The 27,927-nt window shown below is 46.1% G+C and overlaps 1 protein-coding gene across 1 annotated transcript; it reads left to right on the top strand.

Annotated features, from left to right (window-relative positions):
- The first annotated feature begins 837 nt into the window (after positions 1–837).
- Positions 838–27,927, top strand: LOC127228990 (DNA (cytosine-5)-methyltransferase 3C). The gene is made up of 18 exons (XM_051194052.1): positions 838–994; positions 1,752–1,813; positions 7,189–7,308; positions 8,305–8,514; positions 12,670–12,814; positions 13,986–14,108; positions 14,273–14,317; positions 15,712–15,791; positions 16,044–16,156; positions 16,301–16,487; positions 17,209–17,293; positions 17,684–17,829; positions 18,149–18,239; positions 18,569–18,717; positions 21,870–21,955; positions 25,133–25,202; positions 25,837–25,955; positions 27,641–27,927. Exons 1-18 carry the CDS (start codon positions 838–840, stop codon positions 27,780–27,782), a joined length of 2,130 nt encoding a protein of 709 aa, XP_051050009.1. The 3' UTR covers positions 27,783–27,927.

Genomic DNA, 27,927 nt, shown 5'->3' with positions numbered 1-27,927 from the left:
TGTGTGTGTGTGTGTGTGTGTGTGTGTGTAATTGGTGTCTACGATGTTGTGTGAGTCAGGACAAAGGTCACACAGCCCGTGGACCCATCAGTGAGGACCTGGCTCTCTGTCTTAGCTGGCTTACTAGAGAGACAGCAATGGGAAGACCAAGTCCTGGAGGTGTCATGAGGCCACAGCAGGTCAGAGCTGTCACTCCTGGTGACTGCCACAGCCCTTTGCCTCTGCTTCTCCTCCATCCTCCCTTCCTCCCTTCCATTTAGAACTTGGGATTCACCCCCAACTGGTGAGGGAGGGAATGAGTGACAGGCCAACGGACCAATGGGCCCCAGAGGATGGGCTGGGGTGGGTCTTGTGCTGCTATGGAGAAGAGAGAAGCCTGTCTGAGAGGAGGGGCAGAGGGAAGGAGACCTGGAGAGAGAGCAAACAAAGGGGCTGTGAGGGAAAAGGGTGCACTGGCTTCTTGAGGCTCTGCAGAGGCTGGGCAGGGACAGAAGGGAACTTAGGCTGTCTCAAGCAGGTCCAGGCAAGCATGCCCTAAATGGCATTGTTAGAAGAGTTGTCATACAACAGTTTCCTCTCAGACACCAGCTCTCTCTTGAGTGATGGTATCTGAGCCTTCTAGGCTACTTGATACTTGGAACCAAACCCTGAGCCTCTGAGTTTGATGAGGGTCCCAGGATAGGGTTCAGGAGTCCAATATCACCCAGAGATTAGGTCACGGGGGTCTCTCTTGAAGCAAGGACACGAAGCCCATGGTGGGAAAGTTGGGGTGACCTGCCCTCTCATGCCCCTGTCTCCTTCCTTCCCATCTGTTCTGGCCTTCTCCCACAGACAACAATGAAGGGAAACAGCAGACACCTCAATGATGAAGGAGGTGTCAGTGGACGTGAGGACTGTGTCATCATCAATGGGACCTGCAGTGAGCAGTCCTCAGATGCCAGGAATGTCCCCTTGACCCGAGTCTTGGAGGCATTCTGCACAGTGGAGACCAGTGGTAGGTGTGCAGGGAGGAGCTGGGGGTGGGATTATATTCTCACACAACAGGTACAGCTGCACACATAGCTCAGAGGGACAAGAGCTTCTCCCTGGCTCAGAACCTACGGTGACTCTGAGAGCCCTCCCATGCTTCCTTAAAGGGGATTGGTCTACTCCCACAGGGCAGAGGCGACACCAAAGCTCTGAGAACCCACGGTGGCAGATCCCTACTCTGTCATTTCTCGTAGGGCTGTTCTCAGCATGGACTGGATCTTGTGCTGACATGACATCATCATGGATGAGAGGTGTTTCCTACTGTCCCTTCCTCATACAGAACACCTGGAATTCAGTCCCCATGATTTGAAGCCTCCTACGTTGTCCAGTCCTGTCCTTGAGACCTATGGCTCCAATCAGAACTTTCTGTAAGGGCAAAAGTGGCCAGTTGCCATGTTTACCCTAGTAGCCACTTGGCCACATCCAAATATTGGAAATGCAGTCACTATCAGAAACCAGATTGTTCATTTAAATGGAATTGCCATCACAGGATTAGGCAGTGACTTTCTTGAAGGAAATGGACACCTCCCCTCCATACTAGAACCCTACGTGTTCCTACTTAGCTTGCAGGGAGGAAGGCATGAGCCGGTGCCCTGTTGCTTTATGAGTACATAGAGGACACAGGGACACAGCAAGTCTCTGCTGATGACTGGGTTGGGGGAACACTAGAGAAGGCCTGTTGCCCTTCCTCTGAACGTGTACTCTGACTCTGTCTCCCACAGGCTGCAGAGCAAGCTCACGACAGTCCAAGAGGAGGGTCTCCAACACAATCACTTACATTCAGGTACCATCTCCTTTCCAGGGTTCTGGGCATTTCTTCTTGCTTTCATCAGGCACCCTGAGGCTCAACGTTAAAGTCTCCATTCATTTATTTTATCAGTCTGGAAAGTTCTGAGTTATTAGGTCCTTGCTTGTTTCTGAAATTGGTTCTTAATTTATGTGATCAATATTTTTGATAAGTTAATTAATACAGCAAATTTCACCTATTCTAATGTGGTCATACCTTGTTTGGACTTGTTGTTTTGTCTTATTTTGTTTCATGTTGAGACAGGATCTGTCTGAGTAGCCCTGCTGGGCCTGGAAACCTTTGTGCAGACTAGGATTATAGTCACACATCACCACACCTTGTTTCCTTGCTGGGAATCAAGCCGGCAGCCTCACTCATGGTCTAACATGGGGCTATATCCCAGTCCTTAAAGTTTGGTTTTTAATTTCCTATATTCTTATCACAAAAAAACAAGACACAACATAAACAACAAAAACCCCAAACCGAAGAAACTCCCAAACATAAAATACTTTGGAATGAACCTAACCAAGAAAATGAAAGACTTTTATAATGGAAACTTTGAGACATTGAGAACAGAAATGAGAGATGAAACTAAATGATAAAAAGGCCTTCCATGGTCTTGGATTAACAGAAATAATGTAAAAATGACTACAAACATAAGTAATTTACAGATTTGATGCAGTCCTTATCAAAGTCCTGTAGAGTCTCTCTTTGTCCCACCAGCTCCCAAACAACGTATTAAACAAATGGTGCTAGCAAAGCTGGTTATCCGTCTTATAGCCATTTGAATAAGAATAACTTCCATAGGTTTATATGTTTGAATACTTGGTCTCTGGTTGGTGCTGGGAAGGATTAGGGGGTGTGGGTTGTTGCAGGAGGTGTGCTGCTGGGAGTGGGTTTTGAGGTTTCAGGAACTTGTGCCATCCCCAGTGAGCTCTCTCTCGCTCCTACTTGTGGATCAAGATGTGAGCTCTCAGCTGTCCCTGCTGTCAAAGACTTTTAGACCTCTGAAACCATAAGCCCAATTAAATGCTTTCTTTTATAAGTTGCTCTGGTCATGATGTTTTTCCATAGTAATAAAAAGCCTAACTAAGACACACCTGTAGAGGACTAAAATTGGATTAGTATTTCTTTCTTTCCTTGTTTGGTTTTTCGAGACAGGGTTTCTCTATTGTTTTGGAGCCTGTCCTAGAACTTGCTCTGTAGACCAGGCTGGCCTCAAACTCACAGAGATATGCCTGCCTCTGCCTCGTGAGTGCTGGAATTAAAGGCGTGTGCCACCAACGCCCGATTTAGAGATTAATAATACTTATCCTGTAAAAAAATATCAATTCAAAGTGAATCAAAGACTTTAATTTTAAACCTGTGCTAATGGAAAAGCTAATGGAAAACATACAGAATACAGTTCAATACAAAGGTATTCTATTTTATCATTCTCTTGTTAGCTTGGGTTTTGCCCCCAATCATCAGGCATCCGGCACAGTACAGAGAGATCACAGCAGTAAACGTGTCTTCACTCGGCTTTTGGTCCCCTGGAGGTGATGGGAAGCCCCTTGAGGGGACCCAGGTGATGTTCAGGAACAATGGGAAACTAAGGCAGGTGGCACACACCTGTTGCCCCAGCACTCTGAGGGTAGCCTGCACTTTGTTGTGAGCTGTCTCAGAGGTGGCCTGCAGGGATTGCTGTTGTGTTTCTGTGGCTTGTTAGCAGTAAGAGCACTTAAATCTGAGCCTGGCACGGAGATAAATGTGTCTACGCGCTGATCTGGTGGAAGGGCTGTCCATCTAAGGAACAGACTAGCAAGGCCACACAGTACCAAATGAAAGTTAGGTTCTTAATACTTTGGCCAGGCCTCTAGACTTTTCACTGTTCTATGTCTGTGTTCCATGCATGCTGGGCTTAGTGTAAGACCAAGGATAAAGTTAATGACATTGCTTCTTGGTTATTTTATTAACAGGTGTCCAACTTGGTCAGTTGGCCTGTGTGTACTTCTCACACGTGTTGTGAATGGCAAAAATCACCAGGACCCCCTGCTAGGCAGCACTGTGTATTTGTCCAGTTTCTACCACTTGCTGATCACAATTTGGATTTGTGACCCTGTGGTTAGCTGTCATAAAATCTTTTTAATGTCTGCGCACTGAAGTAATTTATTGCCAGAACTTCACAGGGAATATAGGTTCATTACTGGAATCACAAAATCGTAATTTCTGCACAGGGATGTATAAGTGGACATTAATCAGTGCATTTGCAAGTCACTTCATAAGAAGGGTAAGGGCTACCTGGGAGGGGCATGCTGTGATGTGGAGGCGTTTTCTTCCCAGGATGATGCTTAATCATTGTACACTGGATGCCCGACCCCTGTGATTTCCTCAAAGATGGGAAAGTCGACTACATAATTTGTGGTAGTGTGTTTGGGTTCTCCCCTTAAAAAAATAACGAGGATAGATAGCCTTGGTACAGAACATAATATACAGAAAAAAGACTGTAAAACTTCCTGGCCTCACAATGCCCTCCTGCACTCTGCATTTTCCAAACAGAATCTTACTATGTAGTTCTGGCTGTCATTGGCCTCATATTGACAGAGATCCACCTGCCTCTGCCTCTAAAGTCTGGGATTAAAGACTTGCTTCACTATGCCTGGCTACATTGCACTTTTTATTTTTATTTAATTTTTTAATTTTTTTGTTTTTTGAAGCAAGGCTTCTCTGTTACTTTACTTTTTTCTGTTACTTCATTTTTCAATTACTTTTTAAAAAAAAGTTTTATGTTTATGGGTGTTTTGCCTGCATGTATGTTTGTGCACCATGTGCATGCAGTGCCCAAAGAAGCCAGAAGAGGGCATCATCCTCTGGAACTGCAGTTACAGGTCTTTGTGAGCCTGTAACTCTGGTGGATGCTGGGAATTGAATACAGGTCCTCTGGGAGAGCAGCCAGTGTCCTTAACTGCTGAGTCTTCTCTACATCTCACACTGTGCACTTTTTAGTGCAAGTATTTAACATACAGTCATGTTTAAGTCAGCAAAATATTGTAGAAAGTCATGCCACAGTCCCCTAAATTCAGATAGGATTAGGACATGTAGCTTCTAATAACAACAATAATAAACATATCCATTCCATGTAACTCATAAAACATACAGTGGTTTATTTAGATAGTTCTAAATTATTTTACCATGAATGAAGTATCACACATCTCACATCTCAACAGGAATAGTTGTTTTGCTTTTTTTTTTTTTTTTCCCTTTAGACAGTAATGCATAGCCCTGGCTGGTGTAGAGTTCAAGGCTAGCCTTGAACTGCTTCCTGAACACTGGGATTAAAGGTGTGTGCTAGGAGAGGCAGGGCTATTCTCACTGGTCTTTGCCTCCCAGTGCTTTATAGGCTGCTGCCTTCTCCCTGGGCGACGGCACTGTTCAACTGTTTCAGTCATTCTTGCTCAGATCTTGACACTTCCTTTTGAATTGTTCTACAGATCCCCTCAGTATCGATCTCTGCTTATTATGGTTTGGTCTTTCATGTGCCTTTTGTTTTTTAGCTTGATATATTTTATCTGATTTGCTAGCAACCATTGTTTCTGCCTGAATTTCATGCGTTTATTGAACAAAATAATTTGAGTGTCTTCCCATTTCTGTCAGCATTTCATTCAACAGCAACACTAAGATGTATGTAGTCACCAAGTGGTTCTGAAAACATAAATGCATGCCATAGATTGTTCTGGCCGAGACTGGTGTGTTGTTTTTTCAGCTTTACAAGCTGGGATGGAGCTCAGTGGAGGCAGGCTGATGCTCTAAGCATGGTCCAGCAGCTGGGATGGAGCTCCCGTGGAGGCAGGCTGATGCTCCAGGGCAGCACTGGCAAAGGCAGTCTCCAAGTTCTTTTCAACAACTGAGGTTTCCACACTGGAATGAAGTTTCTGTTTGAATCTCAAATAGATACTACTTAAGACCCCAGAGACCCAGGCCATGCATCTGGTTCCCCAGGCTTGCATGTCATTTTATTGACAGCCTGTTGACAGTACTTAACCTAGAGCCCCTGTGCTCATTGATGTTGCCCTGATGAATTCCCAAGAACTGATTTAAATCTGAATCCCTTAGCAAAGGGGGATGTTTCACTGTTGTCTGAGCTGGTCTCTATTTCCCACAAATTCAGAAACTGATGAATCTTCTTTACCTACTTTGAACTTGATCATGTCTATTAATAACTTTTCTAGAGCTGGTGGCATAGTGTAAATAATATGTAAATTACATCCTTACTAATCTGCTATGCAAATGAAGAAAATAATTGAATCTTCTTTTAATTGAACATTCACTTATTTTTTAATTTCTAAAAATATCTATCTATCTATCTATCTATCTATCTATCTATCTATCTACCTACCTATCTATCTTTTGAGACAGGGTTTCTCTGTGTAATTACCCTGGATGTCCTGGAACTCACTCTGTAAACCAGGCTGGCCTCAAAAATCACAGATATCTGCCTGCCTCTGCCTCCCCAGTGCTGGGATTAAAGGTGTGCACCACCACCACCTGGCTTATTTATTTTTAATGTGATAAGTATTTTGCCTGTACTGTGGTTGATGTCCTCAGAGGCCAGAGAAGTGTCAAATGCCCTGAACCTGGAGCTATAGCCAGTTGTTAGCTGTCTTGTGGGTATTAAGAATTAAACCCGAGTCCTCTGGAAGAGCAGTCAGAGAGCAGCCAGTGCTCTTGACCACTGAGCCATCTCTCTAGCCCTGAAAATTCACTGACAGGACCTGGGAAGAGAAGTTTCTCTTACTCTATTTGCCATGGAAGCATTCATACTATCATCAATATTCTATGGATTGGATGCCCCAATTTCTATATAAAAAATGAACTTCATTTGTTTTTTTTATCCAGTTTTTTCCTGGGATTCATCAAAGATCACAGGGGTAGACCTACTCTTTGTTTCAATTCTGGGAGCAAGGACTGCCGCAGGAGGGACAGGCGTGACCGAAGGAAAGGGGCAGGTTCTCTTTCTGGGCTATCCAAAGAAATTCAGTGGCTTTTGGTAAATGACTCCCTGTTATCATCTGGTAGGATTCCCACAGGTTTGGGCACACCGCAGTTTGCTGGAATCTCTTTGGGAAGACTGGCTTGTTCTGAGATGATGGACTTAACTCTAGGGTGGAGAAGTTCTGGTGCCCTCTCTGCCCTTCATCTCTTCAAAGTCAGTGCATTGTGCTCCCCGTGGTGGAAGAAGGGCCTACGGAGTCTTATTAGAGCAAAATGACATGGGTGGAAGTATTTTAGGGACCCTTAGAGTGACATCATTATGCACTTCAACGCCATTCGCCTTCCTTAGCTGTCTTGCTTGTGTTACTTGGGGATACTGGAAAGCTGTTTCCTTTTCACAGGACCTGACAGGAGCTGGAGATGAAGGTAGAGATGGCGAGGTGGAGGACAGCAGTGGCTCTGGCACTCTAGCGATGCCCAAATTCTGCTGGGAGACCAGGACACCCTCTAAAATCCCAGCAGTAAGTTCCCTTTTGCTGAGCTCAGGCACATAGACTTTGCCCCATGCCTGTGTTTAAATCTATGTCAGATTAGTGGGGTAGTGGTTGCGTGCACCTTTAATTCCATCACTTGGGAGGCAGATGCAGACAGACCCCTGTGAGTTTGAGGCCAGCCTGATCTACACAGTGAGTTCCAGGACAGCCAGGTCTAAACATAGAAACACTGTCTCGAAAAACCAAAAGGAAGAACAAAAGCTGTATTAGATCTTTAAGAAGTGGTTTTACTTTTATTCATATGTCTCTGTGTGCAATGTCATACTTGCGCCTGTACTCAGAGGCCAGAAGATGGCATGGGATCCTCTGGAATGGAATTACAGACACTGTAAGCCCACATGAGAAGGGTGCCTGGAACTGAACTCAAGTCCTCTGGAAAAGCAGTAAAGACTTCAACTGCTGAGCCATCGCTCTAGCCCCAAATCTTTTTGTTAACTAGCTCCAGTTGTATTTTATTAAAAACAACCAACAAACAAATACAGCTACAGGACAAGGTCTGCCTCTTTCCTGAGTGTTAGGTAAGGTCCTAAGCCTATGGCTTCACTCTTGGCCTGCCCTTGTTGGAACTATGCTGAGGAGGCAAGAATTCCCTTGGCCCAGTTCTGGCCCACCTTGGAGCTGAACTGAAAGCCACTGGCATCCATCACCCTTGCCTTTGTGGCTTTTCCCGCTGTCTTGAGGCAACCCCAGCAGGTCCAGCACATTCTACTTCTGTTTCCAGATGCACAGGAGCCAGTTTCCCAGAGACCCCACACTCTCTGAGCTCAGCTTATCATCTGGTCATTACCTGTCATTACACTCTCACCCTTATTCTATTTCTGCTCTGCCTCGGGGTCTTGTTCTTATAAAACAAAAGGGTCCCGGTTCACTCTTGCTTGCATGGGATCTGATGAGGGGAGGCTGTTCTTATACACTCCCACCTGCTTTGCTTTGCTGGGATTGACCTTTTCTTTCTGTTTACAGTCCCCGAGTTGGCAAGCAACCACTTCAGCAAGTACACTGTGGCTGTCCCCTACTAGCCCGTACCCCACCATTGACCTCACAGATGAAGAAGCCATATCCCAGAGCATCAATACCCCGCTGGTTATCTTGAGCCAGGACAGCCATCAGGAGGGCGTGGATACCACACAGGTGGATGTGGAAAGCAGAGGTGGAGACAACACCAAGTTTCAGGTACCACTGAAAAGGAATTCTGCCTGTTTTGTGTTTCTATTGCTGTGAAGAGGCACCACGACCACGACAACTCTTATAAAGGAAACCATTTAACAGGGGTGGCGTACAGTTCTAGAGGTTTAGTCCATTATCATCACAGTGGGACATGGCATGCAGGCAGACACGGTGCTGGAAAAGGAGCTGAGAGTTCTACATCCACAGGCAACAGGAAGTGGACTGTGACACTGGATGTAGCTTGAGCATAGTAGCCCTAAAGCCCATCCCCACAGTGACACATTTCCTCCAACAAGGACATACCTACTCCAACAAAGCCACACCTCCTAATAGTGCCACTCCCTATGAGCTTATGGGGGCCAATTACATTCAAACTACCACACTGCCTTAAGCACCTGGATATAGGTGCTTATATAGTTATATAGAGTGATCAACCACTATGATTGTTGCCTTGTTTTGTTTTGTTGAGACAGGATTTCTCTGTGTATCAGTCCTGGTTGTCTTGGAACTCTCTTTGTAGACCAAGCTGGCCTTGAACTCACCAAGATCCACCTACCTGCCTCTGTCTCCCAAGTGCTGGGATTAAAGGTGTATGACACCATGCACAGCAATTGTCATTTTTAAATTCTAAATATTTTCCAAATTCAACATGGCCCTTCCTTTGCCCCACTCTGCTCCTGGACACCAACACGGACAGTGTTCTCTCTCTCTCTCTCCATGTGTGCATGTGCATATGTGCAGTGTATACCTGTGCAGACAGAAGCCAGAGGTTGACATCAGATGTTTCCTCAATCACCTCTCCACCCGTTAGTGTGTTTGTGCACATGCCATAGTGTGTGTAGAAGACAGGGGTCAGTCTCAAGTGTCAGTCCTTGGCTCCCATGTGCTTTGAGATGTGGTCTCCTTCATTTGCCACTTTGTGAGACAGGCATTAGCCCCCAGGCTTCAAAGGCTTCTTCTGTAGCCACCTCTTTCATGTCCTAGGTCAGATAACAGAAATGCATTATTGCATGTAGTTTTAAATGGGTTCTGAACTCTGGTGCTCACACTTGCATGGCAAGTGCTTTATCCAATGAGCCCTCAACCTTACTTTATTTTTATTGCAGGCAGAATTTAATTGAATTAAAATGTTTGTTTTATGGATGTGGATGTTTTGCCTGCATGCAGCTCACAACCTCCTGCAACTCTAGTTCCAGGGTACCTGACGACACCCTTTTCTGAGTTTTGAATGCACTAGCACATATGTGGCACACTCACGTGGAAAAATACACATGAAATTGTAAGCCCTTTTAAAAAGAACATTACTAGGGTTCAGCCTCAGTTTGAGGTCCCGGTTTTCTCATGAGTTACATTCCCTTGGGGCCATTTCCACACATAAAATTTCCTAAGAGGAAAAGAAAACAACAACAACAACAAAAACTGCTATCAAATTGCTATGAGAAACTTCATGCAGTTGTGCTGTGTGACCAGCAGATGGCAGAAAAGGATAAGTGTCCTGGGCTTATGCCAGGGTGGAAGGATCACACTCCCGGGACGTGTGCTCAATGACTTGTGTGGCCTGGAAGGGATGCTTGCTACATTTAGTGAGACATGCCATACTCATTTCTAAACAGGGTCAGTGGCAATAAGATGCAGTATGGTGAGAGAGGATTGTGGGATGGGATTACAATGTGCTATGGTCCTGGCCAAAGGTCAAGACCTGCCCAGAGCCTACCTAGTTATCTGCTATGTTCTGCTCATGTTGAGTAGAGGAACTGGCTTGTCACCCATGGTGGCTGCACCACAGAATTGAGGCCTTGAGCACTCGATGGGTCTGAGTATGAAAGCAAGCATTGTATCCTGGGACATCCCATACGTCCTACGATTGTGAAAGGCAGCCTGGAATATCTGCTTTATCTCCCCGTCACTAGGAACACCACCCCACAACATTTCTGCATTGTCTGGAGACTTGTAACATGCAACTTGCCATTCATTCATGATCAACACTCACGATCATTGCGAGTAGTAAGAGCTCTCGCCGTGCCAAGCACGTTCTCTGGACCTATGCATGATTGGCGCTAATTGAACGAATCTGAAGACTCAGTAGCTGCCCTCACACTAGGGAAGGGCAAAGAGTCTGCACAAAATACATTTAAGTCAGTTTCAGGACTGAGTCTCATGACTATACCAGTGACACTGACTGTTCATAGATGTGTGCACACATGTGAACACAAATAGGATGTATCTTATTGTTCCCATTCTGAGCGTCTTTCTTTCTCATACTTGGAGTATCACGTGTCCTTGTTTCAGAATCCATGATATGTGTTATATACTGTCCCCCCCTTTGGTTTTGGCATCTGTGAACCATTCCAGGAATAGGCCCTGGGTGAACAAGTATACAGGTAGATATTGGTGATGTCTTTCTCTCCTAGGTCTCTGCTGACCAACTGGTGGCCCTTGGCTGACTGGTTAGCCCGCATTATAAACTGGACCCCTTCAATAAGCTGGTTCAGATTTATTTATTTAGTTAGTTTGTTCGAGACAGGGTTTCTCTGGTTAGCCCTAGCTGCCCTGGAAATAGCTCTGTAGACCAGGCTGGCTTCGAACTCACAGAGATCCAACAGTCTCTGCCTGCTGATTAAAGGCGTGTGCCACCACCACTTGGTTATAAAATGGTTTCTTATAGGAAGGTCATATACCACACTCTAAAGGTAACACAGGTGTAGGAATGAGGTCTTGATCTTAAGAGCTGGGAGGAAGAGAGAGCCACTAAACAGTAGCTCACACCATTGTGTTGCCAAGGTTGGCCTGGAGGAAACAGGGATACCATGGAGGTGGTGAATGCCAAAGATAGAGGGCCTGCTTGGCAAAGGAATTTGAGTTTCTGGTACTGCCAGCTGGACCGGGAAAGGCGATTACTGCCTTGTGGGTGGGTATTTCATGTGGAGAATGTCTGGATAGCTGGTTTCAAAAGAGTGAGGTTATTAAGTGAGTATCAAGCAAAAGTAAAAGAACAAATAGCAAGCTTCAGATAGACACCGCAGGTAGACAGAAAAACGGCGCATATCCGATGCTCTTAATATCTAGCCAGCTGGAGTAGCCCAGCTGGGAGAGCAAGCAGAAGTAATGTCATCAAATTCCAAAGAAATGATGTGGGGAGACCTGCTGACAGCATCAAGAAGCCAGACTTCTTGATTAAGAGAAAGATCTCATCTTTATGGGCAAGCTTCTGTCTTTCATCCCACCTACAGCCATCTTTACCGCATGCGATAACCCATGTATCTCCTGTTGGAAGCAGTTCTACCTTCTTGCTGTTCTCAAGGGTGTGATGTTTGTAATACCCTCCGCTGTTTGCTGTTCTCCTTTGTCCCTGTCACAGTCTTAATGGGCCCAGCTTTCCCAGGACAGGGAGTTTTGGAAGACACTTGAAATAAATATACTTGAGTCTGAGACAGGGACAGGCCTTTCGATTCCAGCACCAGCCTTCAGTGAGCTTAAGCAGCATGTGACAATGGACCAGAGTGACATATGTCACAGGGGCAATATTGATACTGCAGCATAGGCTGCCCCAGAGACCACTGAGCTTTCTTTCTTCAAGCGGGGTCCTTCAAGGCCTAAAGGAGGCAGCTGAGGCCCGCTGCCTACTCCCCTAGTCTGTAGACGCTATATTCTCTGGGTCATTATGCTCCCCACTACTCCCCTCCAGCCCCTACCAGCCTGCCCACTTGGCCAAGGGCCTAATTAGGCATGTAAATTGGCATTGTCCTTAAAATGAGGAATTCCTGACGACATTCATATCTCAGGAAAGACACAGCAAGAAGTCTGTTGTCTGAGACAAGCTACAGGAGGGTAAGGGTAAGGCAAAGGTGTCTGAAGCTCCTGCATTTTAAGTAACAAAGCTGAGTTGAAACCCTCCCTTGGGAGAGAGCTGCCCACTCTCTGATTCTACAGGGAAGAGGTTGTGCGTGGTGCCTGCTCCAATAGTCTATTGTTTCCTAACCAGTCCCTCAAAAGCAGGCCCCTGTCACATAACAAAGCCAAGGACAGCTGTGCAGCCCTGAAAGACACCAGTGTTTAGGGAATGCTGGCCCCAGCAGGAGGAATCCCTGAGCTCACCCTGGCACATACCTCATTCGCCTGCTCCCATTCATGGACAGACTGCCTTTATTTGTGTCTTGGCAGAGAGCCAGGGTGCGAGCTGGCAAGACCTTCCCCAGCAGCCCTGGAGACTCCCTGGAGGACAAGCTGAAGCCCATGCTGGAGTGGGCCCACGGGGGCTTCAAGCCCACTGGCATCGAGGGCCTCAAGCCGAATAACAAGCAACCAGGTGGGAATAAATGGTGCAGGCAGTGGGAGCTTTGAACCCTGGAGACGCGGTATTCCCTCACCATCTTTGAGTTCTGTTTCCTTTGCTCTGTCCTGCAATTTCTTAGCATCTACAGTGCTCAGTGGAGAAGAATCGAGTCTCCTAAGCTGAGCTGAGTCACTCATCCTCACATATGACCCTCAGGCTAACCATGGATGCATATTCAACCTCCTATAATTTTAGGACTCCTGGCTCCCTTTTTATTTCTTAGTATTAATGGCATATATAAGCACTAGCAAATGCCACTTTGTCAAAGGCTCCTTGTGTTTCTGTTTTCTGAGACAACAGTCTCACTTTGTCTGGCCTCATGCTGGGATTACAAGCATGTGTCACCACATCTGGCTCCTCATGATTTTTGATGAGTATCTGATTTTCTTTCCTAGTATGTGTGAAAGAGGAAGAGTCAGATTCAAACATGTGCCCTGGGATTCAATAGATCCAATAAAAGTATGAATAAATGTTAATGAGTGGGAGCCACAGAATGTAATTCAATTCTTTTCTCATGTAAAATATTATAAAGAATCATGTGAAATTAATGCTAACCATACATTTTGACCTAATACTTTAAAAACTTTAAACATTTAGTTTATATAAAACATTGGGATATTTCACTTTTCTTTTAGTACTGTCCTAAAAATTTATGCCGTTACGTGAAAGTTAAGCTGAAATTGATTAATGAATATATATTAACCAATTTCATAAATTGGCTAAGTAGATTCAAGTGTTCAAATCAGTCCAAATGAACCAAACAAGTAGCATCATTTGACAATTTGGACCTGATCCTCAGAAATATCTCTCCTGATATTTCAAATACTCAGTAGCTCCCTGCTCCCATCTGGCATTGTGGTGTGCATCACTGTAGGAACCTCAGTTGCAGCTGTGACCCAGCACTGCTCTGGGCTCACTCTAGAAGGATGGATTCTCTTACACATTCAGATGTGTAAACCCCATGGCCTGATTCCCGGGTGAGAGAAGCTCTGAATTGGCTTCTGCTCTGGGCTCCCCTCTGGGTTCTCTACACCCATCATGGTCCCCTGCTCTAGATGCAGCTGGATCCCAGGCAAAGCATGGTTTTGTCCTAGGCCGCCTTGTCTCTTAGACCTTCAGTCAAATCTGCCTCCTTACCTTCCAGAGAACAAAGGTCGAAGACGCACAACCAATGACTCTGCTGCTTCTGAGTCCTATCCCCCACCCAAGCGCCTCAAGACAAACAGCTATGGTGGGAAAGACCGAGGGGAGGATGATGAGAGCCGAGGTGATTTGGGGGTCGTGTGCTGAAAGGCCTGGCCATGCATGGTGCATACCAGGAGCAGCGGGTCCTCGGGACCACTGTGCTGTGGGATACAGTGCTGCATGGCTGCCTGGGGAAGGAGAGACATCCCCACCTCATCTCACACCTTGTCCCTCTTGCCTCAACAGAACGAATGGCTTCTGATGTCACCAACAACAAGGTCAATCTGGAAGGTACTGTTGTTCCCCAGCCCTTCCTTCTGGGGTGCCCCAGGCCCGTCTTAGGCTTTCTGCATGGGTTCAATACCGAGCCCTGGGGACTGGTCTAGATGGGGACCATTTCTGCTCCTTATGTATTTGTTGCTACATTTTTTTGGATCAAGTTGTGTGATTTGCTCCCATTCTTAACCGAATCTGATGTGGCCACTGAGCAGGGTGACTGGAGTGGGGGAACAATGGAAGCTGTAGCACTTGGCCAACACCTGAAAACTCCAGATCAATGGAGACTTGAACTTTCCCTGCAATAAGCACAGCTAACTTGTAGGTTAAAATAAGACGCATTTTGCCACTGGTTCCTCCTTGAGCTAACTCTGCTATCCTTTCCCTAGCTGGGTACTGCTCTGGGATTCAGAAATCTTCCAGGAACAGACCTAATGGAGTTTGAATATTCGTTGGATTCTTCATTTGCATTCTTGGCCCAATGCGCCTGAATCATCAAATATTTATCAAGTAGTTACTCATTATTGGGTTAGGAAACAGATCTGGAACCAGGGTACCCTGAAAAAGCTGAAGTTTAGAGCAGTAGCAACAATTTAGAAACGTGTGTGTGTGTGTGTGTGTGTGTGTGTGTGTGTGTGTGTGTGTGTGGTTTTTGAGACAGGGTTTCTCTGTATAGCCCTGGCTGTCCTAGAACTCACTCTGTAGAGCAGGCTGGCCTCAAACTCACAGAGATCTGCCTGCCTTTGCCTCCTGAGTGCTGCAATTAAAGGTGTGCGCCACCACCACCTGGACAATTTGAGCCATTGTCCTCCACGTATCCCAAGAGTCATTTAGCATTTGTCCATTGGGACAGTACTGGACATTTAAAGGTTTTGTCTTCAGGAATAGTTAATCAGTTTATAGCTAAGACAGTGTTGCCTCATGAAACAAGCCCCCCCCCAAAAAAAAACAACCAAGGTCTGGTTGGTAGTGATCTGTGATTGGGCATGGTTGCAGGCAGGTTCTGTATCTGCCACCAAGCCAATCAGAACCACTACCAGTGCCTCAATGTCTGAGGTTTAATGTTTATGAAAATGGAGATGCCAAACCAAACAATGTTCAGCCTCTTGTCCTTCCGCCTGGCCAGGCCTTGGCCTCCCCTGTGCTTCTTTTTGTTAGTTGGAAGTCATCCTTCGCAGACTATGAAGTGGGGATGGCAGTTTAAACACCATTGAGTCTAGGGCCAATCACCTGAAAACACCATATCTCATCTGAAAAGCTGCTGGAAGGAGTTAGGCACTAGACATGCTACAGAGTCCTCGGGACATGGCTGGCAGGGGCAGATGCTCAGTGCTGTCAACTTCAAGGCTTGAGCTGCTGAGGTTAGGCACTTGATCTCCATAAACTCTGACACTGTGTCTTTCTCTCAGATCGCTGCTTGTCCTGTGGTAGGAAAAACCCTGTATCCTTCCACCCCCTCTTTGAGGGTGGGCTCTGTCAGAGTTGCAGGGTAAGTCTTCCTGCCCCTTCCTCCCACCATATCCATTCCCAGCCAGCCCCCCAGCACAGTTCCTGCTCCAGGCCCTACTGAACAGCTTCCCAGGACAGTGCTGCAGCAGAGAAGGCCCTCCATAAGGCATCAGCTCACATGTACTGTCGCTGAAGAGCACCCCGGGCCACCAGCTAGGGCCCCAGCCAGCTTGCTAGCCAGGCCTGGCTGAGGTCAGGTCTAAGGTCTCACGGGCTTCTCTCTGGTGGTCAGGATCGTTTTCTGGAGCTCTTCTACATGTATGATGAGGACGGCTATCAGTCCTATTGCACCGTGTGCTGCGAGGGCCGAGAGCTGCTTCTGTGCAGCAACACGAGCTGCTGCAGGTGAGTGTCCTTCCATGGAGACTGGACAAGATGGCCAAGCACCTCAGTTGTACCCCACTGAGCATCAGGCAGGGGGGTCAAGTCCTGCGGAACTAACTGGGCCTGCTAACCCTGATCCCGTTCTCTCTGGATGCTCTGGCACAGGTGCTTCTGTGTGGAGTGTCTGGAGGTGCTGGTGGGTACAGGGACAGCTGAGGATGCCAAGCTGCAGGAACCCTGGAGCTGCTACATGTGCCTTCCACAGCGCTGCCATGGGGTCCTCAGGCGCAGGAAGGATTGGAACGTGCGCCTGCAAGACTTCTTCACTACTGATCCTGACCTCGAAGAATTCGTAAGACATAGGCTCTGTACAGTAGTCCCGTGCAATTACAGACCCTGAGAATCTGGAATCCTGTGCATCTGTAAAAGCACGGATTAGGCCTTTAATCTCAGAATGTAGGAGACCAGCAGTCCTATCACTGAGTTCAAGACAGCCTGGTCAGTCAAGAGAGTTCCCAGCCAATCATGGCTACTTATTTACTGAGATCCTGTGTCCAAACAGCCCCCCAAAGTTAATAGTAATAAGCATAGTGACAAAGGCTAGACTCATAGCACAGACAGCTGAGCCACGAGCTTTGTGATGAGTTTAAGGGTAGCCTGGGTTAAATAGTGAGGTCAAGGCCAGCTGGGAATGTGCAGCAAGATTCATCTCTGCATTTGTACCTCACAGAGCCTATACCTGTCAGAGGATGAGAGCCCTTGCTAGTCTACACCTTTAGCAGACAATTCTTCCTTCCAGTATCTTCTGAGGAGGGAACAGGATGGAAATGTCTGAGTGTGTGGGCAGTTGCTCCCACAATGTAGGAGTTCATTTTCTGTTCTCAGGCCTTGGCCATTAGCACCCAAGTTCCTTATCTATCTGGCTCTGTGCATCTGTAGGAGGCAGCTGTGCCTCCCATCTAAGGACAGAATGGTCAGCCTGTGCCCAATACTCTTACCAGTTCCCATGGATGCTTCTTAGTACAGGAGGATAGATGGACACTCTGAGGCCTCACTCTTTGCTTATCTGGCAGGAGCCACCCAAGTTGTACCCAGCAATTCCTGCAGCCAGGAGGAGGCCCATTAGAGTCCTGTCCCTGTTTGATGGAATTGCAACAGGTGAGTCTTACCTGAGGATGCTCTGTTGGGTCAATGAAAGAATCTTCTAGGCAGGCTAAAGGTGTCTCTCTTGCGACAACTGAGAAGAGAAGTAGCTAGAATGTCATGTGTGTCATTTTTTAAACTTTTCCTTATGTATATGGTCAATTAGGTAACAACTACCTTCCTCAATCCGGTCTCCTTCCCTTTTTATGAGATGTCCCATACATAGAAGGAATGACCATAGCCAACACTGTCAATGCTCTGGGGTCCCTGAGTCTACACAGACACCCTGAAGTGACAGTGATGGAGTAAGGGGTTCTTCAGTGCGCTTCAGGAGGACACCGTGGGTGGGGCTGATGGCTCTGCACTTGGCCTCTTGTCCTCACATTCCTATTTGATCCCTCACAGGGTACTTGGTGCTCAAGGAGCTGGGTATCAAAGTGGAGAAGTACGTTGCTTCTGAAGTGTGTACAGAGTCCATCGCTGTGGGAACTGTTAAGCATGAAGGCCAAATCAAATACGTGAATGACGTCAGGAACATCACAAGGGGAAATGTGAGGGTGGCATTTTTCCTGGGGTTCATTTTGCTTGTTCCTCTATACCGTGGACCTTGGTCTCATAGTAGGCTATCCCTTTCTCTGAGGCCCAGGATTGTGCACACATGGATGAGGGTGCCAGTACTTTGGCACATGTGTGCAGATGGAAGGGCAACTTCATGGAGTTGCTCTCCTCCTTCCACATTTCCATGGGTTTGGAGATCATTCTCAGGTTGCCAGGCACCTGAATCCTCCAAGCCATCTTCCCTATCCTAGCAGCAAGGCTTCTAGTCCCCGCTTCCTCAGGCTCATCCCTGCCTTTTGTGTTTTCCCTCAGATTGACGAGTGGGGCCCATTCGACTTGGTGATTGGCGGAAGTCCTTGCAATGACCTCTCCTGTGTGAATCCTGTCAGGAAAGGGCTGTTCGGTGAGCAGCCATTTGTTCTGGCTGGTCCATGTGGGGTGGCGGAGATGAAGCTGTTGGCTTCTGCTTTTTCCTGTTTAGCGCCTTGGTCCTTAAGCACTGCCTGCCCCCTTTGCAAATCCTCAGTCCTCAGATAAAGATGTCAGTGAATGGTGTTCTGTTGCTCCCCATGTCCTTGTCTGGTCATTTCAGGGGACCAGAAGGGTTGGGATGTAAGGACATGGGTTTTACTGATGGGGCTTGTTGGGATTCTCGTGGTCTCAGGGAATGTGGAGGCTTATACTGAAGCTTTTGATCAAACCCTGTTCTCTGATATTCTTTTATGGATGTAGAGGGGACTGGCCGACTCTTCTTTGAATTTTATCGATTGCTAAATTACTCACGTCCTGAGGAGTGTGACAACCGTCCATTCTTCTGGATGTTTGAGAATGTGGTAGCCATGGAGGTCGGTGACAAGAGGGACATCTCACAATTCCTGGAGGTGAGTTGTCTGAGTGTCAGGACTACTTGGGCCAGGGAGACCACATTGGCATTGAAGGCTTCTGAGTGTGACAGGTGGGAATGTTCCACCGTTTGTGGCTAGATCTGGGTAGGAAGGATACAGCACACTTGTGAGTGCATGGAGGACATTTATCCCTAATATAACCCTGCCTGTGCAAGGCACCAATAATGACACCAACTTCTACTTTTACTTTAGACAGTTTCTTGTTTTCTCTTTCTTCTGAAAATGGTAGCTTTAGGGGTTACAGAGAAGTTAATTATCCACCACTTGAATTACATCAAACACTGTAGTAAGTAGGTTTTTGGATTCACTTCCTTCCTTCCTTCCTTCCTTCCTTCTTTCCTTCCTTCCTTCCTTCCTTCTATTCTTCCTTCCTTCCTTCCTTCCTCCCTTCCTTTCTTTCTTTTTTTGAGACAGTGTTTTTCTGTATAGCTCTGGCTGCCCTTTAACTTGATCTGTAGACAAGGCTGGCTACAAACTCAGAGATCTGCCTTCCTCTGCCTCCCAAGTGCTGGACTTAATTAAAGTCATATGCCACCACTGCCCTTCTCCTCCTCCTTCTTCAAAAAGGATTATATGAATAATCTGTCAACATGTATATTTACATGCCAGAGAGGGCATTGGGTACCATTATAGGCAGTTGTGGGCCACCATATGGTTGCTGGGAATTGAACTCAGATCCTCTTGAACGCAGTCAATGCTCTTAACCACTGAGTCATTTCTCCACCTCCATGTTTGGTTGGTTTTTTTTTTAAAGATGGAGTCTCACATAGCTAAGGCTTTTCAACTCTTGGTCTTGTGTCCACATCTCAAGTGCCAGGGTTACAGGTGTGTATCGCACCTGGACTGTTTCTTAGTTTTCATTAGAATTTTACAATTTTTGCCTCAGAGGTGATAGAATTGGCTATTTCCAAATGCCATATGTTACTTGTGGCTGGGTTTCTTGAGCCATGCATTGCCCACACTGTCTGTCTGCAAATGGGATTTGACTTAGCAGATTTTGATGTGAAGTACCTCTACCTTTGAGCACCCTCTGCCATTGACATGACTCAGAGTGGGCAGGTCTGAATCTGACTTGTCACCCATCATTCACAGGCAGAGATCAGCTGTCTTAGTCATTGTTCTATTGCTGTGAGGAGACACCATGACGTAGGCAACTCTAACAAAATAAACTAATTAGGTGCTTGATCGCAGCTTCAGAGGTGTAGTCTGTTTCTATCACAGTGGGGAGCATGATGGCATACAGGCAGGCATGCTGCTGGAGAAGTAGATGAGAGTTCTGCATCCTGATCCACAGGCAGCAGGAAGAGAGACTGGGCTTTTGAAACCTCAAAATCTACCCAGAACAGCCTCCAATAAGTCCACATCTCCTAATCCTTTTAAACAGTTCCACTTCCTGGTGACTAAGCCTTCAAATATATGCTCCTGAGAGAGCCATTCTCATCCAAACTATCACATTCTACTCTTTGCCCTACCCCCACAGGCTTATAGTCATATCATAATGCAAAATGAATTCAGTCTAACTTCGAAAGTTCCCATAGTCTTTCACAGCCTCAATACTGTTTTAAAGTCAAAAGTTCAAAATCCTTTTAGAAGACTTCTGGCAATCTCTTAACAGTAATCCCCTGTAAAAATCAAAATAAAAAAGTAGATCACATACTTCCAACACACAATGGCACAGAATATACATTACTATTCCAAAAGAGAAGAGAGGGAACATAGTGAGAAATTACTGGACCATAGGAAACCGAAATCCAGCAGGGCAAACTCCAAATTCTACATCTCCACATCTGAAGTGAAAGCACACATCAGATCTCCAATTCCTTCCAGCTTTGTTGAATTCTCTCTTGGGCTGGTTTCACACTTGGTCTGCAGCTCTCTTTGGCAGGGATCCCGCTGCTCTGGCTTCTCCCACATCTTAGGATCTCCAACACAATCCAGGCTTCACCTTCACAGCTTCACATAACGGCCTCTATGCAGGGACATTCCTGACATATGCTGGCCTCAGTTGCTTTCCTTAGAAAAAGAGGACGTTTCCACAACCCCTTTCTTGTACTTTTGACTCGAAAACCAGAGCCATGTGAACCAAGTTCTGTTGCTTGGTGGGGTTGGAATTTGGGTTCCTTTTACATCGGCTTTCTGTTGTTCATGGTTCCCTTCACTGCTTAAGCTTTCTTTTCCTTTTTTTTTTGGTTCTTTGAGAAAGGGTTTCTCTGTGTAGCTTTGGAGCCTGTCCTGGAACTGTAGACCAGGCTGGCCTTGAACTTACAGGGATCCGCCTGCCTCTGCCTCCTGGGTGCTGGGATTAATGGTGTGTGCCACCAGCACCCAGTGCTTTTCTTTAATTCCTTTTTACAAGTTGGGAAAAAAGTTGGGTAGGGTCTTGCGCTGAGGTCACCACTCCCTTTATTTCATTTAGCATCAGGCTTTTTTTTTTTTTTTTTTTTTTTTTTAAATCTTGTCTCCTTGAACACTGGACTTAGCTCCATTACAGTTTCTGGTGCTCCTTTTCTCCCCAAACTGTACATTTTTTATTTATTTTTATCCAGTTTAGTCTTTTTCATTATGGATCTGCATAAGAAAGATTACTGATAACCACACTCTACTGTTATCCTGAAATCTTCTCTGTCAAATCCCTTAATCCAAAACCTCTTCACTTTAGCCACAGATTTTTAGGACAAGAGCAGAAAGCAGCCACATTATTTGTCAAAGTATCACAAGAATGGTGTCTAGGTCACTTACTAATATGCTTCCCCTTGGAAACTTCTTGAGCTGGGCTCACCTTGCTCTCAGCATTACTGTCCAGGTTCCTACTAGTATGTCCCACTTTTAAGCTTTATTGTTCAGCTGATTTTCTATCCAAAGTCTCAAAGTCCACATTCTGCCAGTAAACAGTATGGTCAGGTCTCTCAGAGCACTACCCAACTGCTGGTACCAACTTCTGTCTTGGTCACTGTTCTATTGCTGTGAACACACATCAACTCTGCTCTAGCCAGCCTCTGGGTGGAAACTGGTATGTCTCCTTCCTTCTTGTGTAGCTAGGAAAGCCTTGTCACCTGACAGGTCAGACCTGGGCTGACTGACAGCCCAGTCTTGAGTTATCTCCAGTGACTCACCTTCTCTTCTTGCAGTGTAACCCAGTGATGATTGATGCCATCAAGGTTTCTGCTGCTCACAGGGCCCGATACTTCTGGGGCAACCTACCTGGGATGAACAGGTAAGAGCCCTGAGAGAGACAGGTAACTGACAGCAAAGTTATGTACAAGTCTGTCTGACATTCTGATTTTCTAGAAAGTCCTGGCTTTAGGATGCTCTGGATAATTGGAGCCCTGGACAGGACTTCTTGGGCAACTGTTTTGCTTTAGCTTCAGGGTGGGTGTTTCTCAAGGTCCCCATGATGACTGAGAACTGTGAAGTCTCCCTGTTCTTCTGCTGTGTTAAGTCTTTCATTGCAAATGTTAAATGTTAAAGAAACCATCCCTTCTTCCCCTGGGATGAAGTGGGCCCTATTATAGGCAACTGGTGACCAACCAGGGGGCAGAGCCGAGGTATGAAACAGTAGCACAGACACCGGCTTCCTCCAGTTTTCTCAGTCAGGAGTATTTTCTACCCTTAAATTTTTTTCTTTGAGATTTTAATTTAATTATAACATTCCTCCCTCCAAATCCTTCCTTATACTCCTTCCTGCTCCTGAAATTCATGGCCTTTCTTTTTATCCATTGTTAGTGTATACATATGTATATCTGTATACATATACATATTCCTAAATATGAGCCATTATGTCCATATAAGGTTACTTGAATGTGTGTTTCCAGGGCTGACTGTTTGGCACTAGACAACCATTTGGTGTGCTCTTCCCTGAAGGCCACCCTTCCTGTTCCCAGCGTTCCTCTGTTGCCTGTAGTTCTTTGTGTAAGGTTGAGGCCACATGGCTTTTCTTTGTCCACTTTGGCATGTTCATTGGTGTTGTCCTTGTTTATCTCACACTTCTGTGGTCATACCCAGTGTTCAGTAGTCCTCAGGACTAGATGCAAATCAAGTGTTTCTGCAGAGGAGGCCTCCTTACATCATCCTTTGTGATTTCAAGAACAGCTTGCTAACTAAGGTGTGAAACGTGACTGTAGTGACCATCCCATATATGCAAATGAGCTAAGCTGTGGCACTCTTTCCCAAAGATGTGTTAGAAGCATACATTTTGGGAGTCTGGCAGTGTGAACAGCTTGGAGATTTCCCTTAGATGTAATTTTTTTAAATTCAAATTTTTAATATCGTTTTTACCCCTTGCATAGTTAATGTTTATTCAGTGAACCATCTAATCAAAAGCTACCATGTGCTTGTTTGGAATCACATGGGCTGATTTATTCAACATTCAAGCTCTCCCCGCTAAGCACTGGATTGCTGCCAGTTCACTGGGGAACACAATGATGTCAGTGGCTCTTGCAGAGTAGTGGTATTAGTGGGAGGGGTAGAGAACACAGTAAGTAATTGTATGTTCATGGCTGGGGAGGTGGCATTGGGAAGTATGGTGGGGAAGGAGAGGCCTCATCCAATAGAACTAAAGGAATGGAGCCAATCCAGGCAGAAGGGAGTGCTCTAGGATAGATGGTGGGCAGGCATCCCCACACCAGCTTGGAGATTAGTGCTCTTAGGTCAAGAGTGGCTTGCAAAGAGAGATGCAGGTATCTCTGGCTGGATACTGCAGGCCTGATACAGGGTGCCACTTAGTGGGGGTAGGACATTACAAAAAGTAATTCAAGCAATTAAGGTATACCATGTCTAGTAGAAGGAAAAGAGACAGAACTCAGAGATGGGGACACTAGTGAGTTGGTGTATGCAGAAGGAAGTGAGATGGTCAGTTATTACGATGTGTCGCAGAAGGTGCCATCCAGTGAGAAAACAAATGAAGTTGGTAGCAGTGACCTCTGGAGTTTGTAGGCTGGTAGGATACTTGGACATTTGTTTATGCATTTGGTGGCTTCCAGGCTAAGAGGATGGGCTGCTCTAAGTGAGCTCTGATGGGTGACAGAGTGGGTGTATGAAATGTTAGGTGGGCTGAGCCTGAGTTATCTAGTTTATGCAGATCTTTTCATATATGGCCCGGGACTCCTTCTGTAGACCAGGCTGGACTTGAATTCACAAAGATCTCTTGCCTCTGCCTCCTTAATGCTGGGATTAAAGGATGTGCCACCATGCTTGGTGTTTTGTATAAATCTTAATCTTTGAATCTATATAACACTGAGCATTCTGTGTCCTCTTTCTCCTGGCCCCTCACATCATTTAGGATCACAGAGGACACAAAAGGGATAGAAAGCCAGTGAGGTGGCTCAATGGGTAAAGGAGCTTCCTATAGAAGTGAGTTTGATCCCCAGAACTCCTGTAAAGGTGGAGGGAGAGAACTGACTCTACAGAGTTGTCCTCTGACCTCCAGACATGCACTGTGGCATGCATGTCCACATACATCAAACACATATAAACACGTTAGTAATAAATACATTCGGAAAAGAAGAATCACGGCTGGTGTTGGACAGCTGAAAGGTGTGGTCAGGGGAAATTCTTGGTGTGATTCCTCAGCCCCTTTGTGGCATCATTCTTTTTTTTTTTCTTTTTGACTCTGAAGTCCCTAACTGGGGCCACTACAGCGTTGATGACTCCTGCATACAGATGTTGTGAAGAGCTTCTAGCTTTTGCCTGTCAGCTTGTTTGTCTCTGCCTTTGCAAAACAGGTTACCAGAGAGAAAGTGAAAGGTTTGACTGTCCTTCCTTTCAAGGATGGTACCCACTTCAGAGCCTCTTGAGTTTCATTTCCAAAGTGTGGGACACTCATATGAAGGTGACTCACCAACATTTAGACCAGTGGTTCTCCATCTTCCTAATACTGTGACCCTTTAATACAGTTTCTCATGCTGTGGTGATCCTCAACCGTAAAATTATTTTTGCTACTTCATTACTGTAATTTTGTGGTTGTTATAAAGCATAGTGTAAATATGTGTGTTTTCAGATGGTCTTGGGAAACGTCTGTGAAAGGGTTGTTCACCCCTAACGGGTTTGAGCCCCACAGGTTGAGAACCACTGATCTAGACCAAGTTTCTCTATCACATTTGCCTGGTCTGCACAGGACTACTGTAATGCTCCAGTCCCTCTGTGGGAGCCTCACTTTGCCCAATGCTAAAACCTAAAATTCAGAGAAACATTACATCTGGGCCCAGGCTGTACTCTTCAGGGACTAGTGGACTCCTGTTCTTACTACACAGCTTGTCTGTTTTCATCCTGTGACTGAACATGTTCACTGCCAGAGTACACTTGGGCAAAGCAGATCTCTTGTCTGACTTGCGAGGTATCTACCTTAGACCTCCAGGGCAGATGCTGGAGAATAACGGGTTTTGGCTGTTCCCAGGCCTGTGATAGCTTCAAAGAATGATAAGCTCGAGCTGCAGGACTGCTTGGAGTTCAGTAGGACAGCAAAGGTAAGGTGCTGAGTGTTCTGTTCTGAACCTTCTGGAAAACTGTGACCTTGGCTCTATCCACATGGCTCCTGCTCACTCCCTCACAGATTCCTGGTGCTGGGCCTCTTTCCCCACAGAACTGTTCTGTCTCTTCTTCAAGTACAGAGTAGGAGATGTTCCTGGTAAATAATCCCGGTGAGAAAATGTGGCCGTGCTCTGCAGTGGTTAATGCTGGAGGCATAGAGGCTGTGCTGCAGGCAATCTTTGCAGTGGCAACAGAGGTGGATGCTGTTGCAAAGGGCTGTGTGCTGTGCAGTCACAGATGCACAGTAAGGCGTCTGGTGCCTGCTCTTCCATGTCTTCGAGAAGCAAAGGCCTGTTGCTCAAGCTGTGGTTGGCCATTCTGAGTCTGGGTGGTTTTTGCTCTTAATGACCCCCTTGATCAGTGACTGGTGTCTTGACCACCATGTGATCCTTCATGGTCACTTTTGGCTAAGATGTATGTGGCATTTGTGGGAAGCATAAAGAATCTCTTCCAGTCTCTTTGTCCTCTCTCTGTGTATGCCTGTCCCTGCCACCTCTCCAAACTCAGCTGATCCTGACTCCACTTGGAAGCCTTCTATGCTCACCCCTTGGTATTTTTTCCCCCTTCCAGTTAAAGAAAGTACAGACAATAACTACCAAGTCGAACTCCATCAGACAGGGGAAAAACCAGCTTTTCCCTGTAGTCATGAATGGCAAGGACGATGATTTGTGGTGTACTGAGCTTGAAAAGTAAGTGTATTAGTTACTTTTCTATCACTGTGATAGGATACTAGGACCAAGGACATTTATAAAACAAAGAGTTTATTTGTGCTTATGGTTCCAGAGGACTAAGAGTCCATCATGCTAGGGAAGTAGGCAGCAGGCATGGTGGCTCCAGTGGTAAGCTGAGAACTTATATCTTGAACTGCAAGCATGAAAGGAGAAAGAGGGAGAGGGAGAGAGAGAGGGAGAGGGAGAGGGAGAGGGAGAGGGAGAGAGAGAGAAACTAGAAATGGTGGATCTTTAAACTCACAAAGGTCTCCCCTAGTGGCATTACTACAGCAAGGCTACATCTTCTGAACCTATCCAAAAAGCATTATCAGCTGGGGACTGTATCCAAACACAATCTTAGACTATAGGTTGTTTATCATTCTAATCACCACAGTGAACGAGGCTGCACTTGGAGAGGTAATCTGTGGGGACAGAGGCTGGAAGGAGAATGTAGTCAGAGCCAGCAGCACACACAGCCTTAGTTCCTTGGCCTTGGTTGCCTTAGTTCCTCCAGGTCCCAGTGAGCCGTGTAGTAGGGTCTGCATAATAACAGCGTTTCAGAACTAGCCCTTATTTTCCCACAGAAATGGTGGCGCCGTGGTGATGAGAAATCTCGGACATGAGGATATCAGATAGCGCTGCCTCTGTCACCTCACTGCCCTTACATTTTCCTGTCCCAACTCTGGGTTCTTAGGAAAATGGGAAACCCCTCAGCTCTTGCAGCCACATTCCTCATGGCAGCTGATTCCTCTTTGATCACAGTCTGTCTTTAACCTCTTACAGTTTTTTTTTTTTGGGGGGGGGCTACGTTGTCCATTGTCATGTGAAGATCTGTCTCTTGGATTTCAAAGATTTTTTTTTTCTTTCTCTTTTATGTTATAGCTCTTTTCTGAAGACTTTTGTAGTGTGTAGTTTCATCCCAAATCTCAGTTCTGGTTTTATTTCTTCTTTTTTTGGGATGACTTTGTTCCTCCTTAAAGAAACTGCAGGGCTAAGGAGATGGCTTGGTCATTAAAAATGACAAGTGCGGGGATTTCAGTTTGAGCCAAGTATGTCAGGCAGAGCAGGAGGATCCCTGGTGCGTGTGGGCAAGCAAGCCAGCCTAATCTGAAAATTCCAAGGGACCCTGTCTCAAGAAAAAAAAAAAAAAAAGATGAATGCATAGCCCCTAAGGAATAACACATGAGGACTGAGGATGACCTCTGACCCCATGGACACAGACATATGCACACCTATATCTCTCCATCCCACAAAATTGATTGCTAAACTTCTCTCATTGTGTTTTGAATCATACACGTGTGCAGGCTGACTGGCAATTCATGGATTAATTCACAGTAGCATTTAAGAATGGTCCCTGCACAGCACATAAGGACCGAAGCACAGTCTCAGTGTGTGTGTGGGGGGGCACACAAGACAGCACCAATACCCTTGACTCAACTATCAGTTATCAGCAAATGATCTGAGGAACCAGGGGAATTGTAGTCTAGAAGATTCCTTTGAGCCCAAGAGTCCTGACTGAAGGCATGGGGAAGAGTAGTTGCATGCAGAGACAGTGGCAGCCTGGTGGCTTTCCCAGGCCTGGACTTTCAGGACACAACTGTTCTGAGTGTGCTGGGGACATGGGCCCTTCTAACCTTGTGTCGTTTTGCTCTGTACTCTTCTAGGATCTTCGGCTTTCCTGCACACTACACGGATGTGTCCAACATGGGCCGTGGTGCCCGGCAGAAGCTGCTGGGAAAGTCCTGGAGTGTGCCAGTCATCAGACACCTCTTTGCCCCCCTGAAGGACTACTTTGCATGTGAATAGTTCTATCCAGGACTGGGGAACTCTGAGGGCTTGGGATTAATGCCAGTCATTAGGAGTCATACTGATCCTTGAAGCCCTCAGCTCTGCCCTTCCTTAGTTCAACTGTTTGGGGCCTCACTATATACTCAACTCACTTCTGCTCAGT

This window comes from Phodopus roborovskii, unplaced genomic scaffold, assembly GCF_943737965.1.
Source record: "Phodopus roborovskii unplaced genomic scaffold, PHOROB, whole genome shotgun sequence".
NCBI classification, from domain to species: Eukaryota; Metazoa; Chordata; class Mammalia; order Rodentia; family Cricetidae; genus Phodopus; species Phodopus roborovskii.
Note: the sequence above shows the minus strand (reverse complement) of the source record. Positions and strands in the feature narration are given on the sequence as shown.

Coding starts and splice junctions, on each gene's coding strand:
- LOC127228990 (XM_051194052.1), top strand. CDS start 838: ATGAAGGGAAACAGCAGACACCTCAATGATGAAGGAGGTGTCAGTGGA. Junction 8,515..12,669: donor GAGACAACACCAAGTTTCAG/GTACCACTGAAA, acceptor GTGTCTTGGCAG/AGAGCCAGGGTGCGAGCTGG. Junction 16,157..16,300: donor AGCAACACGAGCTGCTGCAG/GTGAGTGTCCTT, acceptor GCTCTGGCACAG/GTGCTTCTGTGTGGAGTGTC.